Source organism: Phaethon aethereus (genome assembly GCF_964289735.1).
Source record: "Phaethon aethereus genome assembly, chromosome: 3".
NCBI lineage: Eukaryota > Metazoa > Chordata > Aves > Phaethontiformes > Phaethontidae > Phaethon > Phaethon aethereus.
Genome location: NC_138576.1, coordinates 29,806,495 through 29,826,032, shown reverse-complemented (window position 1 = coordinate 29,826,032; position 19,538 = coordinate 29,806,495). Strand labels below are relative to the sequence as shown.

The window sequence follows — 19,538 nt, the reverse complement described above, 5'->3', positions numbered from 1 at the left end:
CAGGACAGGCGAGGTGGGGTGTTGCGTGGAGTTACTGGGTACCAGCTCAGGTCAGGTCACCGCTGCACTGGCACTGCTTCTTGTAAGGCTTGTCCTCCATTCATTCAGGTGGTTCCTGCTATAGTAGTTCCTATAACATGCAACTCAAATCATGGGTTACAACAGTTTAAAGGTACTTCCATTACAATCTCCACCCCTGGGCCCTTTGTACTGGACCACAGGGTTTAACATTGCAATGAACTCCTCCCCTTGCCCCTGCTCCAGCTTGGACTTATCCACAGACTGCAGTCCCTTCCGTGAGCCACAGTCTCTCCAGGGGTATATCTGCTGTGGCATAGACTTATCCACAGTTGCAGTCACTTCGAGGTGCACCTGCTCCAAAACGGCCGTCTCCACAGGCCACACTACCTCCAGAGATAAATCTGCTCCAACGTGGCCTTACCCATAGTTCCAGTTCCTCCAGGGCTTCTCCATGGCCACACACTTTGAGGTGCTCCAAGCATGACCTCATGCACAACCAATAATGCTTCAAGGTGCACCTGCTGCAACATAGACTTATCCACAGCCACAGACGCTTCGAGATGTACCTTCTCCAGCGTGGACTTATCCTTGTGCCACAATCCCATCAGAGGTATACCTGCTGCGGCACAGACATAACCATGGCCACAGATGCTTTGAGATATACCTGCTTCTGTCATGGGCTTATGCACAGCCACAGACGCTTCGGGGTGTCCTGCTCCCACATGGACTCACCCACAGGTCACAGTCCCTTCGACTCGAGTTCACAGTGGAGTTCCAGCCTATTCAGTACAGCAGCACAGGAGAAAACCCAGCAATACCCCGGCCATCTGCCAGCCCAGGTGCAAGGCCATTGCTGTTATCAGAATCTTCCCAGGCACAGCAGAGTCAGACGATCAGCAGTACAGCAGCAGCGAAAGCAAAAAGCAGCCACTAACGAGCACTGGACTCTAATATATGCAGGGAAGGCAAACCCATGGCAAGCACAGGGGCCTGACAATTAATGGCTAAGCAGCAATAACAGCGATAAATTCTATCATCTAGCACATTCCAGTCAAACTTGTCATTATCTCAAACCCTTCGAGCCCCACGTTGGGCGCCAAAAAGGACTGTCGTGGTTTAGCCCCAGCCAGCAACTACGCACCACGCAGCCGCTCGCTCACTCCCCCACGGTGGCACGGGGGAGAGAATCGGAAGAGTAAAAGTGAGGAAACTCATGGTTTGAGATAAAGACAGTTTAATAAGTAAAGCAAAAGCCGTGCATGCAAGCAAAGCAAACCAAGGAATTTGTTCACCACTCCCCATGGGCAGGCAGGTGTTCAGCCATCTCCAGGGAAGCAGGGCTCCGTCACGCGTAATGGTTTCTTGGGAAGACAGACGCCATAACTCCGAACGTCCCTCCACCCCTTCCTTCTTCTTTGTCCCAGCTTTATATACTGAGCATGACGTTATATGGTATGGAATATCTCTTTGGCCAGCCTGGGTCAGCTGTCCCAGCTGTGTCCCCTCCCAGCTTCCCGTGCACCCCCAGCCTGCTCGCTGCAGGCCAGCATGAGAAGCTGGACTGTCCTTGAGTACTTAGCAACAACTCAAAACATCAGCACCTTATCAACATTTTCTCATCCCAAATCCAAAACATAGCCTCACACTAGCTTCTATGAAGAAAATTAACTCTACCCTAGCTGAAACCAGGACAACAGCCTAGACCCAAGTCACTATAGAATACCCATGAAGAGGGTTTCTGAGGAGTGTAATTTTATGGTCTACACCACTGATCTTTTTTTTTTTTTTTGCTTCTTTTTAACTACAAACCTGTGTTTATCCATTTTGACTCATGAGGTACCAGGTAATTCCTTTTTATTTTTAATTGAATTGTTTTCATCTGATGCTGCATTAAATTATTTTGGCATAAATACAACTATTGAATTCCTTTTCAGATGGACATCAACATCATATATTAATTCACTAAACTAATAGTATCTGAGGATGCCCAAAGAATAGCACAGTCAGACCAGCTGCTTCTTAAATTAAAACAATTTCTTCTTAAGCCTAGTGCAAACCATAGAACTGTAGGGAAAAAACTGCCAAGCATTCAATGGAAGGTCCACAAAAACAGGATGACACCTATTTTTTGCTGGACTGTTGTTTATTTGTCTTTTCCCTAGTATATATAGAGAGATTTTGGCTAAAGTCTATTCTCTGCTCCACCCACCCTGGAATTGTTTATTCCTTCTCCCAAAGCTGAATTTCCAGCAGCCTTTAGCAGGTACAAGCACAGAGTAGAAGAATATTGATACACATGTACCATGGTTTAGCCTCAGCCGGCAACTGAGCCCCACGCAGCTGCTCGCTCACTCCCCCACGGTGGGACGGGGGAGAGAATCAGAAGAGTAAAAGTGAGAAAACTCATGGTTTGAGATAAAGACAGTTTAACAGGTAGAGCAAAAGCTGCGCACACAAACGAAGCAAAACAAGGAATCCATTCCCCACTCCCCATGGGCAGGCAGGTGTTCAGCCATCTCCAGGGAAGCAGGGCTCCATCACGCATAATAGTTTCTTGGGAAGACAAACGCGACCCCTCTGAATGTCCTTCCACCCCTTCCTTCTTCTTCCCCCAGCTTTACATGCTGAGCATGATGTCATATGGTATGTAACATGGCTTTGGCCAGCCTGGGTCAGCTGTCCTGGCTGTGTCCCCTCCCAGCTCCCCAGGCACCCCCAGCCTGCTCGCTGGCAGCCCAGCACAAGGAGCTGGACTGTCCTTGACTGCTCAGCAACAGCTGAAAACATCAGTATATTACCAACATTATTTTCATCCCAAATCCAAAACATAGCCTCACACTAGCTTCTGTGAAGAAAATTAACACTTTGAAATTGCATAAGAAAGGTAACAACAATTTCATTATTGTAGCACATAATTGTCTCTTGAGTAGGGAGGAAGTGTTATCTCTTTTTTGGTTTTGTAGTAAGTATAATTTCAGGAAAAAAAACAACATGTAAACAATTGAAAGCCTCTTCCTTAAGTAATTAGAACTTTATTTATAATATTATAATGTTGTTTCTAATCAGAACATAACCTACAGTCCTAAGTAAGAAATGCAAATATTTTATCCTATTACTATAAAAGGATTTTAAAATCATAGAATCGTAGAATAGTTTGTGTTGGAATGGACCTTTAAAAGTCATCTAGTCCAACCCCCCTGAAATGAGCAGGAGCATCTGTTCCATGATCTTCCCAGGTGCACAGGTGAGGCTGATGGGTCGGTAGTTCCCAGGGTCCCCCTTGCTACCCTTTTTAAAAATGGGTGCAATGTTTCCCTTTTTCCAGTCTCCAGGGAATTCACCTGACTGCCAGGACTTTTCAAATATCATGGAGAGTGGCTTGGCAACTTAATCCACCTGTTCTCCAGGACCTATGGTTGCATCTCATCAGGTCCCATACACTTATATTTGTTCATGTTCCTCAGGTGGTCTCGAACCTCATCTGCTCTACAGTTGGAGGGACTTTGCTCTTCCAGTCCCCATTTTGCAGTCCATCTCCTTGAGATGTGTGGGAAGAGAGATTGCCAGTGAAGACTGAGGGAAAGAAATTGTTGAATACCTCAGCCTTCCTCTTGTCTGTTGTTACCAGTTCAGCAGAAACATATAACCTCAGTACAGAAGAAGTTGGATTAATTATTTTTTCTGTCAGATGGTTTCATGACTCGGGAAAACTGTAGTATCAATCAAAAGAGATTAAGTTCTGTGTATCTTACAGAAAACAATTGCCTAGTTTGTTAAGACATCTGCCCTCTCATGAAAAGTAACCGCCAGTACATTATTTAGTACAGCTTCAAGTTTGTGCTTGCGTACCTAGCTAAGTACTGAGTTCATCAAGAAACCTCCTTCCTGTCCCTTTCTTACACCTCTCTTCCTATTTATTTTTTCTTGTAATTAAATGAAAAACTGCTGTTTATGGTAGAAAAAGATTTAAGCAGAAATGAACTGAAAAGTAGATGCAAAGATATATTGCCATTATGCATTCAGCATTCATCAGTCTCTTTCCCTCAGCTACACACATGCTCTTTATAAATTTCTCTGAATATAGATTTATACAAAAGGATAAAAAGCAATTTGGTTCGGCAGAAGAGAGATGTTCAGCAGAAGACAGACAGCAGTTTAAAGACTAAACATAAGAAATCCAGTTATTCAATTTATTAAAAAAATGCAAAGTAGGACTTTGTAATTCTACAAACATTTAAAAGAGACATGGCATTATTTTAAAAGTCACTAGTCAAGATGACATATAGCATGACCCCAGTCATGTGATATATAAATTGAATGTTATATAATGGAGAATGGAAAAGGATGGATAGAATGTCGGGGACGTCAAGGAAACAGCAAAAGCTTCTATGGGTGTGTTGGTGACAAAAGGAAAACTAGGGAAAATGTGGGCCCTCTCCAGAAAGGAACGGGACACCTGCTTACCTGGGATATGGAGAAAGCTGAGGTACTTAATAACTTTTTTGCCTCAGTCTTCATCAGCAAGTGCTCGAGCCACTCCACCCAAGTTGCAGAAGGCAAAGGAAGGGACTGGGAGAATGAACTGCCCACCACAGGAGAAGATCAGGTTCAAGACCATCTAAGGAACCTGAAAGTGCACAAGTCCATGAGACCTGATGAGATGCATCCACGGGTCCTGAGGGAACTGGCAGATGAAGTTGCTCAGCCACTATCCATCATATCTGAGAAGTCATGGCAATCTGGTGAAGTTCCCACTGATTGGAAAAAGGGAAACATAACACCCAATTTTAAAAAAGGAAAAAAGGAAGGCCCAGGGAGCAACAGGCCAGTCAGTCTCACCTCTGTGCCCAGCAGGAACACAGAGCAGATCCTCCTGGAAACTATGCTAAGGCACATGAAAAATAAGGAGGTGATTGGTGACAGCCAACATGGCTTCACTGAGAGCAAATCGTGCCTGACAAGTTTGGAGGCCTTCCACAATGGGGTTACAGCATTGGTGGATAAGGTAAGAGCAACTGATGTCAACTACCTGGACTTGTGCAAAGCATTTGACGCTGTCCCACAAGACATCCTCGTCTCTAAATTAGAGCGCCATGGATTTGACGGATGGACTACCTGGTGGATAAGGAATTGGCTGGATGGTTGCACTCAAAGACTTGTGGTCAACAGCTTGATGTCTAAGTGGAAACCGGTGACCAGTTGTGCTCCTCAGGAGTCAGTGTTGTGAGTGGTGCGGTTTAACATCTTTGTCAGCAACATAGGCAGTGGGATGGAGTGCATCCTCAGCAAGTTTGCCGACAACACCAAGCTGTGTGGTGCAGTCGACACGCTGGTGGCAAGGGATGCCATCCAGAGGGACCTTGACAGGTGTGAGAGCTGGGCCCATGTGAGCCTCATGAAGTTCAACAAGGCTAAGTGCAGGGTCTTGCACATGGATTGGGTGATCCCAAGCACAAATACAGGCTGGGCAGAGAATTGATTGAGAGCAGCCCTGAGGAGAAGGACTTGTGGTGTTTGTTGAGGAGGAGCTCAACATGACCCAGCAATGTGCACTCACAGCCCAGAAGGCCAACCGTATCCTGGGCTGCATCCAAAGAAACATGGCCAGCAGGTCAAAGGAGGTGACTCTGCCCCTCTACTCCACCCTGGTGAGACCCCACCTGGAGTCCTGCGTCCAGCTCTGGAGCCCTCAACGCAGGAAGGACATGGAGCTGTTGGAGCGGATCCAGAGGAGGGCCATAAAAAAGATCAGAGGGATGGAACACCTCTCCTGTGTGGAACAGGCTGAGAGAGTTGGGACTGTTCAGCCTGGAGAAGAGAAGGCTCTGGGGAGACCTTGTAGAACCTTTCCAGTACCTGAAGGGGATCTACAAGAAAGATGGAGAGGGACTTTTTACAAGGGCATGTAGTGATAGGACAACGGGTATCAGCTTTAAATTGAAAGAGGATAAATTCAGACTAGATATAAGGAAGAAATTCTTCATTCTGAGGGTGGGGAAACACTTGAAGAGGTTGCTCAGAGAATTTGTGGATGCCCCACCCCTGGAAGTGTTCAAGGCCAGGCTGGATGGGGCTTTGAGCAACCTGATCTAGTGGAAGGTGTTCCTGCCCATGGCAGGGTGGTTGGAACTAGATGATCTTCAAGGTCCCTTCCAACTCAAACCATTCTATGAACAGAAATTGTTCTGAATTACTTGGAAAACAAATAACTTAAACCATATCACAGAATCATAGTACCATAGAATAATTTAGGTTGGAAAAGACCTTCAAGATCATCAAGTCCAACTGTTAACCTAACACTGTGAAGTCCACTACTGAACCATGTCCCTAAGCACCACATCTACGCATCGTTTAAGTACATCCAGGGATGGTGACTCAATCACTTCCCTGGGCAGCCTGTTCCAATGCTTGACAACTCTTTTGGTGAAGAAATTTTTCCTAACACCCAGTCTAAACTTCCCCTTCACCAGCTTTGTCGCCTTTGAACATGCTCCAGCACCTCAACGTCTTTCTTGTAGTGAGGGGCCCAAAACTGAACACAGGATTCAAGGTGCGGCCTCACCAGTGCCAAGTACAGGGGCACAATCACTTCCCTCCTCCTGCTGGCCACACTATTCCTGATACAGGCCAGGATGCTGTTGGCCTTCTTGGCCACCTGGGCACACTGCCGGCTCTTATTCAGCTGGCTGTCAACCAACACTCCAGGTCCTTTTCTGCCGGGCAGCTCTCCAGGCACTCTTCCCCAAGTTTGAAGCGTTGCATGGGGTTGTTGTGTCCCAAGTTCAGGACTTGGCCTTGTTGAAACTCATACAGTTGGCCTTGGCTCATTGATCCAGCCTGTCTAGATCCCTCTGTAAAGTCCTCCCACCCTCCAGCAGATCAACACTGAGCAATCTGACACAGTCTGATGCACCAACATTTTCTTTTGAGAAAGATCTATGCTCCCAAAAGAAAGCGTTTAAATAAGTCTCCCCTCAGGCAAAAAAAAAAAGCAGTCTGCTTCATTTTCTATGCAGAGAACTACCCCTTCTCTTTTGGCTTTAAAGACCAGCATAAAACTAGACCTTCACCTAGACCGGTGGAAGACAGTGCTGGTGGACAGAATGATTGCAGTTCCTGCAGATTTGAGTACATCTGCTGCAATGTCCTTGTGCCTGATTCAAAGTCCATTGTCAATGACAATAGTCATATTAAAATCAATGGTCACTCAGGTAAGGAAGCTAAAAAAAAAAGAGAAAAATCACAAATATTTTGATATTTTAAAAACTACATTCATGACAATTTGTTTATTTTTCTCTTTTTAGTGGACTTCAGAAAAACGCTAGAAACATTAAAGGGTTCAATTAACATTGTAAATATTATAGTCATTTTGTTCTTGCACAGGTCTTTTATGGTATGGACAGCCTGTTCTGGGAAATGATTCCAAAGGTCCTCAATAGATGTCCATTCTGTATTTAAAATATTAATGTTTTGTTGTATTGTCATGAGCAAGTTATATTTAAAATAAGGTATATGAGGATGGAAAAGTAAATTGCAAATACAAGATCAGGGAAAAGTAGTTTTGCATAATTCATTAAAAAATATTTAAAAATAAATCTCTTCAAATCCATCAGGCTTTGTATTTTGATATTCCTTTAAAAACTAAGGTAATTACATTTCAGGTACTCTTAAGTAGCTGATATTTACATAGTTTGTGAAGTATCATTACATTATAGATTTCTCACAAGTTTTTATTCTAACAGTTGCTTAGATTTATAGAAATACATAGTAATTTTTAAAAATATTTTGTAGATCTGTAAGTTTGAATTGCCCTTGAAATGTCAAGGTTTAAAATAATAAGACAAAATCCTATAAAATTACGATAAGAAGACAATGTTATTGTTCAGTCATTACATAAAATTAGTATGATACTGACTGTACTGGGACAGTGCTTAAACATAGGTGTCAGTGGTATAATCTGTCCCTAAATTTCACCCACTCAAAAAAAATTTATATAATCACAGCTTTCATAGAGCTTTGGAATGACTTGTTTGGAAAATTAAATGATTGCAAGATGAGACTGCACTTACTGCTCTGTTCAGAAAAAGAATGACTCATCATCCATTTGCTCCATGGGTGAACTGAGCTTTGCAATAGTTGAGACTAATTCAGCACAGCTCCTGAAATAAAGCAAAACCATTTGCACTGGCACAAATGGCAACTAAACTCCATCATTATGAGCAGATTTAACAACATTTGCTGAGCTTTTAACATTTTCATTCTTATTACTTTATAACTGGAGCTGGTCAGACAGTGAAATTTTTTTCCCCACAAACTTGCTAAATGTTTGCCTGCATTTTAAATTTTCTCTCTTCTAGATTTCCTGACCTTCTCTATTTATTATGCACCTGTCTAAGAGATCTATTAAAAGTACAACTAAATACTGACAACTTCTCCAAAAAGAAACTGCTGGGAGCATTAAATGTCTTTGCTAACGTTAAGAAGCAAGGACAAGGGGAAAACTTGTTAAATGTTTTGAAACTACTCGTGATCTGAAGGTTTTAAAATTTGGGTTCATACTGATTCTTCTAAATCTTCTGGATGAGAATGCTCAGTGTGGACTAGGGATATTTTAGGAGTCAAAGTGCTCTTACCTAAAAAGTGAAACTGGGAATTTAAAAGCATTTTACAGAGGACTTTTTCACTAAGGAAAACTGACTCACAAAGTTGGTATAGTTTTTTATTCTTCTGAGCTGGAAATGTTTATACCTCCTATTACCCATTAAAATATTGCATTTGTATGCTCAGTTTTGATAAAATAAATTGTGAAGTAATTAATAACAATTTTTCATGGTTTATAGTTAATAAAATGCTAACTTGATTTTCAAATACATTTCTGTCTTCTACATACCTTCTTTTGTATTCTGCTAAGAGTCTTAAAATCATTCAGTATCTTTTCCAGAAAATGTTTGTACTATGATCCAGTAAGAATGACATATATGTGAAGTATTGATTTGATTCTATGATTTCTTTAAAAACAGACAAATCTTTATGAGTGGAATGAGGACCACTTTACAGCCATTTGCTAAACTAGAACATACGTTGCCAAAAGAATATATTTTCTGTGGGTTTTTTGTTTCCTACTAGTGGTAATACCTGCATTTAATCCTAAATTAGACACCTAACAGGTTCCTAAGTTTCAGGTTCCTACTGAAATGTTCTGCCTAAAATAGTTCTCTGTGTAGAAAGTGGAAAGATTTAGGTTCTTTTAAAGCTCCAAATCTTCTCTCTTTCAAAGTCCTGGAGGGTAGTTCTTCCACTCCTATATTTAACAAGAAGTATTTTTCTTAAACTGTTGATTTGCTAGTATTACACACTTTAAAATGGTTTATAATAAACAATTATGTAAGTTTATACTGAAGAGTATGTAAATTGATAAAGATGTTGTATAGTGTCAAACCCTTCCTCATGTCACGCTTCATTTTGAATAAAATTTCCATAATGTTTGACTATGGTTTGGAGAGTTAGTTGAACTCTTTCTGACCTTTTAATATTGTGAAGTATCTTGAAACTTGTTTAGTGAAGAATCTTTGTTTTTGCTCCTGTTTGTTGATGATTTGTATATTCTGTAGTTTTATAGATTTGGTTTTAAGATTGCCAGGTGGATACCATCCATAGGTGATTTGTCTGGGATTTTCTTTCTGTACTTCTACACTTCTGATGAGTAAGTGGGAACTGGCTAAATTCTGTAGAGCTATATATTGTAAATGCATAAATAAACATGTGTTAAATCATATGCTGAATTTGCTCCATTTTAGTTGTTGCAGCATGGCAATAGACCAATGGATTAATAAAGTATAATTTTATCTTTTTGTCTGGGCTATGGGCTTTGTGTACCTGATCAAGAAACTAATTGAGCTCAGACAGTTGTCTCCATTGTATCCTTCTTAAGGAAGCAAAGTTAACAAAATCAAGCTGCTAATTAATCGATTACAGATAAATATACTCTGAAGTAAACTTAAAACTAAAACCAAAGTGGGTAAAAAGCTACAAATGCACTGCAAAAACCAAGCAAACAAATATACCCTGCAGTCCAAAAAAAATCTGCAAAAAGCAGAACTATATTGTATTATCAGCTTTCTTGTATCCATACCTACAAGCTTCCCTTTCTTTGTTTTGTACTTCTGATGAAAGTTCAATTCCTAAACGAAATGATGAAAACAGCTTGTTACATTCAGTCTACACTTTCTGATATATAATTTCACCTCATTATTTCTATTTTGTTGCCTTTGCATCCTCTAAACAATTTTATTCTCACTTGGGTATAATACTTTCTTCAGGTATTTGTAGACTTACTTACGTCTTAGATAAACTATATATATGCATCTCTCATCTTTTTTTATCAAATAAATTCTGTCATTTTGTTTTGAGCATGGTCTGCCTTTCTACCTCTATATGCCTGAAGGAGAATACATTTTGTCATGCAAATCACATGCAGTTTTTGGAAGATGCATTTTTCTGTTCCATCATCTGTTATATAATGACAAACTCCTCTGGCCTCTTTACTGTCATACGCTACTGAACTCTGTTGGAATTCATTTGCACTAATGTTGTTATGTACAAGATAGGTGTTTACATCTAATCTAGTTACTGGCTTCACATCCAGTGGAGAGAAATCAGATTTTGCATAGGATGACTCGTCTCATCCAAAGATAGGTACCTGCAGGTCAGATGAATAAACTGCCGTAAGCAGCTGTTTCAACCTACTGACTGTAAAGGGTGTCTATAGTGACTGGAGTAGACTCAGACATCTGATTATTACATGCTTAAAGCTAGGTGAGACTACCAACTTCTGTAACTTGCTGTGCAGAACAATCACTGCTTAACTATAAACTGTAGGATTAGCTTGAGGGAGAGTCCTAGGAGTCTGGAAACGATAGCTAAATCCATATTCTAAATCACATATCACCTTCTTTGTACCTCAGTTTGTCCATTGGTTTTTATTATTGTTGTTATGCTTTAAGAGAGAGATTTGTATTAAAGGGACATTTGCATACTGGGAAAGGATGGTAGAAACAATAAGTAGAAAGGGAAAAAGTAAAAGAAAGGTACAAAAGGAATTATCTTGCATCATGTAGAAAGGAAAACTAGAAAGCAACATAATCGGAGGTTTTGTGTGAAAGGGAACAGCTCTAAATCTTGGAGGTAAGGATGAAAAGGAATTCAGACATCTATTACTTATTGATTGCAGTAAGGTTAGAGGAAACAGGTGGAGACTGTGCAGTGATCACGGAGAAGATTTTTGTGAAAGTGTTTGAGCTGCCTGCAATGGATAAGCTGTAATATAAAGGCCAGAAGGAACAGCAGAGATAGAACTTCAAACACAGGCAAGTAAAATATAAGATCTGATGTTTACCTACATGTGGAGAGGAGAAAATTATGCCATAGACTCACAACTTCTCTGTCAGTTTTGGTAGCATCACAGGGAAGAAAGAAGAGAACAGACATTCTAGACTGCATTTTATTCTTTGCTGTTCATTTCTATTTAAGCATTTTTTCTGTCTTAAGCTGCTGTTTTATAGTTTACTGTTTTGGTTAAAATAATCCCAGATTAATGATAAAGGAGATCTTTCAGTGAGGTTATACTTCCTTCCATGGCATTTACCCTGGGTCACCTATTCAGTCCCTTTACAACGTCTCAGCAATGCTAAGTAGGAAATAGAACTGTAACAGACATAATTGTATTTGATGTGTGTTTTGATGAACTAAGAACTTGTAATGCGGGTATCATAAACCAAGTTATAGCATAAGCCAGCATTCGCTGTACACCTGGAACTCACACTGAACGCTTCTGGAGGCCTAGGCTCACCAAGCACATGCAACTATTTAATGTCTTGGAAGGAAATAAGCACTGATACACGTTTTAACTGAAGTTGATTATATACTAATATAGACTAAAGACTAATCGGTATGACTTGTCTCTCTTTAAGAAAATCCGTGTTTATCCACTTGTATGACCAAAGAGATCAAAGCTCTACTGAAATCAGGAACTTGCCACAGAGATCAATCAGCTGTGAGTTGGACCACACAGCTGAGTCGTTTGTTGTGCCCGGGGTAGTCTGAAGGTGACCTACAGTGACTTGTGTACTTGCTGATGCACACTTCCCTTCTGCATTATGTGGTATGGTGTCGGCAGTGCGGGGGGCTGCAGGGGTGGCCTCTGTGAGGAGGGGGCACAGCCAGTTCCAGCCAGACCCACCACTGGCCAAAGCCTAATACATAATCCCAGTGTCATTACATGGAAACAAGCTTTGCTTTCACAGCTTGTGCGTGTTCAGGTGCCCCATTAACAGTGAAGCCACATGGTCCAAGGACCAGTACCCACAGGCCAGGGTGCAGAGATCAGATGGAGTCTGAATACAGACAGTCTCCCAAGAAGGAATTAAATAAACTGAAGTGAAGGTGGGGACATTTCCTCTTTCTTGCACGTGTATTGCTGCTTCTTTATTCCTTATATCATCAATTGTGCTTCCACTTTAAGGGAAGGATAAGGTTAACATAGACGATAGGAGAAACTCCCTAGTTTTTTCATCCTCATCTGTAGTCCATTCAGGAATCAGATAACCCTTACACATTGCTAAAGCAAGTGAAACAGAGAAGAATTTTGAAAGCAAATGGAATTTTTGAAATTGAAAACTCTTGGTAAAATTGTTCTTTGGTGTATGAGGTCCTAGGTGTACTCACACACACATAGATAACTGTACAGATTTAAATTATAATATTGACTTTAATGTGATGTGCCAGAACGGTAATTCATTGTCATTGTGCTTACACTGACCATTCATTCTACTGCATAGTCTCAAAAGATTTCATAATTTTTAAATAAGCACTTGGAAAGTTTGGAGATTTTCCTGGAATTGTTTGCTGCTGCTGCCTTTTGACTTCAGTGCTACAGGATAATACACGTATATTTAGCTGACACTGGAAAAACCCATAATGATCTTTACCTGTTCTATCTTCAAATAAGCTATAATCTGGTATGCTGTGATCCACTTCAATATCAGACTTAGTAATAAAATATAGCACAGATAAACTTTAATTTGGCTTGATTCTTCAAACTAAAAAGTTGTAAAATGTGTCTTTGGTTTTTAGTAGCTGTGAAAAAAAAATTGATCTCCAACTAGCAATGAAGTCATGCTTGATGTCATTAGAGGTCTATATTTCCTGTCTGGCAGATTTTAATGCCTTTTTTTTTCTTTAATGAGGTATAAGGTAAAATTCAAAAAAGCATCTGAATGGCTTTTCAGCCTAAGTATCACTGAAAGTCAATTTAACTTTATAACTTTAGAAAAATGAACTTACAGGAAACTTGTCTCTGTCCCCTTTGCTGTAAAAAGATGTGCAAGCAAACCTGCTCTCCACTCTTCTGACCAGAAAAAATTAGTTTGACGAATGTAGCACTTGCCACTGTTTAATAAACATAAAGGTGTTTAAATCAAAGCTTCCTATGATTTAGGTAGGTTAAGTACATTTAAACAGACTAAAGTAACATTATTGTTCCAGCACCCCAGATGGAAAGCTCCCAAAACTCATTTTCCGTATACATTAACATATGGTATGTTTTGCAGGCTACCAGACCAGGACTGCTTCCGAGTGCAGATGGCTTTGATTCGCCTTGAAGGTGCTTTAGGAGAATACATCTATCACCAGCCTTCTCTCTTTCTGAACTGAGGGGCACCAGCCTGAGTAACTCTGATGAACAGAACCGCAGAAGTATGATCTGAAGGCATAGGTGATCTCTCAAGTAAGGTAGTCCTGAGCTGTATTGCAAACAGTATGCCATTTCTTGCTACACTGTTAACTGGGAAAGAAGAAGAACCATTCGTGCGGTAAATTGAGTAAAGGTAAATTATTAATAAAATATCATGGTTCTATGCTTCTCTTTGTTTTATTTATTTTTTTAAAAGGAGGACTTATGCATTCTCTTTATCCCCACACCCAGTCTGTAGTAAAGCTGATTGCCAATTAAACCTTTTAGTTCTGCTGTCAGTCCTCTCTGCTACTTAAATGTTTCACAAGTTTTCTAAAATCGCAGTGTTTTCCTGCTCCTACTCTATCTCAGCAGGGAAGTTCATTATCAGGTATTTTATCCTCCTGCTTCCACTGGGGAAATATTATAGAATAATAGCACATTGGCCACTGACATTCTCTACGTATTCTTGTAAACACCTATATTACCTGCACACTGAGTGGAAATTGCATAAAGGTTGCCTGCATGCATTTCAAAAACATCACAAACCAAATTTTTATGCAACGGCTGTACAATGTCTTCAAAACCTCGTGGATGCCCTTACAGAGCTTTTGTCTTGATTTTTACCTTTCCTCATTCCTTCATCTTCTGCCAAAAGAAAAAAAAAAAAGAAAATTCTAAACACCACAACAAAAGGATCTTGAGATAAACAGTAGTAGGCGATTTACAAGTGTATTATTGCAGCAACTATCTATTTCATTAGCATAAATACTAAGTTAGTAGTCGTAGTGGTAAGTACTAAGCAAGAATTTCACATAGAGATTGAGCATAGCACACCATGCTGTGTGGTAGGTTGCTCGGTCTTGGGGTCCCACAATTGAAGTTTTAACGGCTAAGATGAGTTAAGCACCTTTTGTTTACTCCTAAAAACAAAGCACGTTACTAAATTGTCTGTTGGGGGAAAATCCTGGATAAATATAACCTGCAGTAAATGTATACTTAAAGCTAGATTCTAATTAAAATCAATTGTATTTACTCCAGCCGTAGACACTTTAATTGCATAATAGCTTTAATCCTGTAATGTGGAGCCGTGGGAGCTGGAGAGAGCAGCTCCCGGAGGTGCAGCATGGCATTCCTCGGCAGAGATCGACCCTTCCCCTCGGGGCACCTCCTGCGCTCTCTCCAGCTGTGCACAGCAGCCAGGGGCAGACATTTTCAGCGCACTGTTTAAGCAGCCGTGCCTGACTGCTGATGCTCTGCTCACACCCTCAGGGGAGATGCTGACTCGCAGCTCCGGCACCGCCACGCCGCTGAAGCCGCACCCCGTTAGCAGGGCACCTCCCACGGAGAGCTGGCGGGCCGAGGACCACGGGGAGCGCGGCGGAGCTCGGCGAAGGCACCGGGGCGGGAGGGGAGCGGGCAGCGGCGGGCAGCGGCGGGCAGCGGCGCCGCCTTGCACCCCCCCGCGGCTTCAGCACCGCGGACAGCGCCCGGCGACCGGGAGGGGAGGGGCGGGGAGGGAAGATGAGGGGCGGGGCGCGGCAAGCGGGGGGCGGGGCGCGGCAGGCGGGGGGCGGGGCTTAGGGAGCGGCACGCGCGCACGCAGGGACGGAGGGACAACGGGCACACGGCCACGCACAGAGACACGGCCACGGCCGCACACGCGCGGCCACGGCCGGTGACGGTGCAGGGGCAGCCGCGACACAGCCGCTGGCACGCGCCGACACACAGTCGCGCACCGGCGGAGACACACGGACACAGCACGCGCCCGCGTGCACTGGCACAGAGGCCCACGCAGAGACACAGGCGTGCACACGCATAGACGCTCACTGGGACACGCGTGCATACGCAGGCACACGGGCACAAACCCACGCGCACACTCTTATAGACAGAGGCAACACCCAAACTCACACGCCAACACAACACACACACAGAGGCGCGACACACCCCCGCACACCCCACTCCCACGCACGAGTGTCGCATACACCGCAACACTCGCGCTCCCACAGCCACCGCCCCACGGGCACAGACAAGAGTCACACGCAGACACGCAGTGACACGGTGACACAGAGACACGTGCACGCACACGCATGCACTTACACGTACAAAACCAGGAACGCGCGCGCACACACCCCGCCCGTGCGCACGCTCCCACCGGCACACAGGCACCGACACACGGAGACAGGCACTCACACACACACACTCACACACACGCGCACACGCACACAAACACGCTCTCCTTCACGCGCGCCCCCCGCCCCGCCTGGCGACAGCCAATGGCGCGGCGAGTCTCCCGCGGGGGCCCCCGCCTGGCCGGGCGCACCCACCAATGGCAGGGCCGGGGGCGGGGAGCGCTTCGCCCCGCCTCCCTGGTTAAGGCCGCCGTTGGGGCAGGGTCTCTCACTGGCCGGGGCGGGGGGGGGGAGGGGCAGCGGGGAGGAAGGGCAGCGCGAGGCGCGCGGAGAGCGGCACGCGCCGACCCGCGCACGGCCCCGCCCCCGCGCGGCGCGAGGGGAAGGCGGAGGCGGTGCCGGGGCCGCCGAGGGCAGCGCCCCGCCCCGCCCCGCCCCGCGGCGGGAGTGGCGGCCGGCGCGGCGCGGCGCACCTGCCAGCCGCGGGGCGCCGAGGGGGGCGGGCGCCGAGCAGGGGACCGGAGGCGCGGAGCGAGCCGTCGCCCGCGCAGCCCGCCTCGGCGTGCCCAGGCGCCGCGGCCCCGGGGCGATGGAGCAGGAGAAGTACCTGCCCGAGCTGATGGCAGAGAAGGACAGCCTGGATCCCTCCTTTGTTCACGCGATGCGCCTCCTGGCCGACGGTAAGGCTCCGCTCCCGCCCGCCGCGGCCCAACGGCCGCCGCGGGGCGCCGCCGCCCCGCCGCTCCCAGAGCCCGCGGAGCTCCGCGGGGCGGCGGCCGCCCCCCGGGTCGGCGCTCGGCGACCCCGGAGGGGCGCCAGCGAGGGAACGCAGGTCTCCGGGCGGGCGTGAGGCCGGGCCGTGCGGCGGCGCGGCCGCGCTCCCACACAGCCTTGGCGGCTGGGAAGGGGCCAGCGGGGCGCCCGCTCTGCCGAGTGAGGACTTGGCCGCGCGTGGACGTGTGGAGGCGCGGAGCGCCGCGCGTGGCCCTTTGCCGGGGCCGGGTAGCGGCTGTTCGTGGGGCTGGTGTGTCCCAGAGACTCCCCCGGACCCCGCGCCGAGGGAGCCCGCCGGAGAGGCGCCCGGCTGCGGCCGCCGCTGCTTCGGCTGTCGGCGGGTGTCGGCCTTCGCCCCCGCCTCGGGGAGTGCCCGTCGGCCGCTGTCGGTTCGGACGCACCGCCTCTGCCGCGGGTGGTTAGGCTCTGCCGGCGGGTCTCCGCGCCCCCGCCCTCATTCACACCGGGGCAGGTGCTGGTTTCCCGTTAAGCTCGCTGTACCGTCTTTCCCGTGCTTCGGTAAATCGCGCCTATAGGGTAACGGTACTGCGCCGTTATCGTGGCACTGTTTTAGTTGACGATGCACTGTCAGGCACCGATTGGATGTGGATTCTCAGTTTCATGACACCGTTTCATCCAGGACACGGTGATTTTTCTCTCGGATTTGTATGGTGATCCACAGCACACTGCTCGGAACATTTTGTTGTTCATTGTAATTCACTCTGCTTTCCTTACTTTGGTTGAACTAGTTCAACTGGAGATTCTTTAAAAAGTTTTTAATTTAGTCTCTTTTTCAGTAACTGCTCATATAGTTATTGAGTGCAGGCCTTGTGGTGCGGCATTTCAACTTTTGCAGCAGCGTAATCCATTAAGCTCCCCTTATACTTCTGTTTCTTCTGAGACATATAATACTCATTTTAAAAATCCCTGTTAAACTTGGAACCTAATTTCAAAACAAAGTAGTAAAGAACGATGCATAAATCAAGACAACCTATCAAGCCCTTAAATGACACGAAGGCAAGGAAACCTATGGTCAGGCCCTTGAGAGAGTCACAAATTCAAATAAACTCAAATTCACAGGCAGTGAATAATTTCCAAAGTTCCATTATGCCATAAGGACAACCATAACTGATTAAAACTTAGAATGCTAGCAGTAAGTGTCCTTCTCTGTCAGCAGTCTTTATGTTATCTGTTCTTAGTCTATGTTTTATTGATTGTGAATGAAGATACTGAGTCCAGGTTTTGTTATGGTGGTCTTGTTTGATAGCTTGGAAATTCACTATGAGCACCGACACATTTAGTATGCTTGTGTTATCACTACCTTGCTGCTGAAGAGGCAGCCATGCTACTTTTTACTTGTTTTCCTGACAAACATACGACGAGCAAAGTCCTTATTTCTTAGAGGGATGTTTTTTGTACCTTGCAGTTCGGCCCTTTCCCAGAGGGGGGAGGTATCTACTGAGAGTGTGCGCCTGTGCACGGGAGAGAAAGAAAAGGCATGAAGGACATAATCAAAAGCGTGCAAAGTAAAGTTAAAAAAGGGAGAATAATATAAGTGTTTCCAGGCATCAAGTCCATACATAAATTGCATTTTGGGCAACTATGAGATTGGATAAATTATTAGTCTTCTCATTCCTTCTTAGTATAACTAGGACTACATCTATTTTAGTGGATTTTTAAAAGATGAAGGTGAGTTGTCTGTAGGGAATGCTAATGTCAGATTCACACCAGATACCTGGCATTATCCTTCAAAACACCATCTGTCAAGCTTTCTAGAGATTTGTTTTAGAGTGTAACATATGATGACTGTTAAAACACTGTCATCAAGGTAAGAGTATAACTACCTAAGGAAACAAGAATTAATGCTCTGGTTGCTGTTGGGGGTGCATAGAAAGAAAATGTATAGAACTGCCAGAAATTTTTTTTGGGGTGCCAGAAGAACGTGGGATAGTAGTGCAAGGATCTCTGCAATACTGTATTTCTAGGATATGTCAGTGATGAAGCGATGCTTCCAGACTCTGGATTTCTGTTCTTTACATTGTATGATCTGCTATGTACATAACAATAGCAGCCAGGTGTTATTTTTATGCTATACTAAGCTTTTCTGATTGCCAGTAGATTTTGTATAAAATGCATAAGTGTAGATTTGAAGGGTTTTGCTTCAGAGTCGAGAGTCTCAAGCATTCGCTCTGACTGGAAAGTGCTGTGATTTTTCATGTCAATTGCTGGAACCTGAGGTTGGGAAGAGACACGCTGCTGTGTGAAACTGCAGAAGGGCATATGAGTGGTAAGCATTCCAGAAGTAGTTTCAATTTATGACACTGGATCTACTGTAAAGATAAGACCCCATGTTTTTCCCATTTTGTGTGGTTTTTTTCCTTGATTTTTGTTTGTTTGTGTTTTATTTTAAAAACAACAAATTAGTTATGTTTTTAATATGTAGGTCTGTGTCCTACAGGCTGACCTGTGTCAGATGCATACTTGAATCAGTAGCTATTTGCCCTTCAACCACTGAGGGATGAATAGAAATTATTTACTTTAGTTCTTATCTGGGTTAGAGCCTCCATGGTGCGATATGTGGTGAAACCCACAGAAAAGGGATGCTTCCTGTGGCAGAGAATTTGTATACTTACCAAACACCACAAAGAAAGGTGAGGAAAAACATACTAGTGCTTCTTAGATACACAGTGTGAAGGCATAAACCCAATAATTTCTCTAACAATCACAGAGGGAATCTGTGGTGGATTGTGAAAATGAACCCAGTCTCTAAATGACTAATCTAGTGCCTTAATCAGAAGATACTTTATTTCCCCCTGAGTCATTACCTGTTTCATATAGAAATAGCTCCTACATGATTATTACGCTATTAGAAATGGAAAAGC

The 19,538-nt window shown here is 44.3% G+C and overlaps 1 protein-coding gene across 1 annotated transcript in view; it reads left to right on the top strand.

Moving 5' to 3' along the window:
- Positions 1-16,471: 16,471 nt before the first annotated feature.
- Positions 16,472-19,538, top strand: part of KHDRBS2 (KH RNA binding domain containing, signal transduction associated 2) — a gene marked incomplete at both ends in the record, with an annotated part of 384,824 nt that continues 381,757 nt past the window's right edge. Inside the window, one exon of the mRNA XM_081998222.1 lies at positions 16,472-16,562. Coding sequence (XP_081854348.1) covers positions 16,472-16,562 — 91 coding nt within the window. The remainder of the gene's footprint in view (positions 16,563-19,538) is intronic.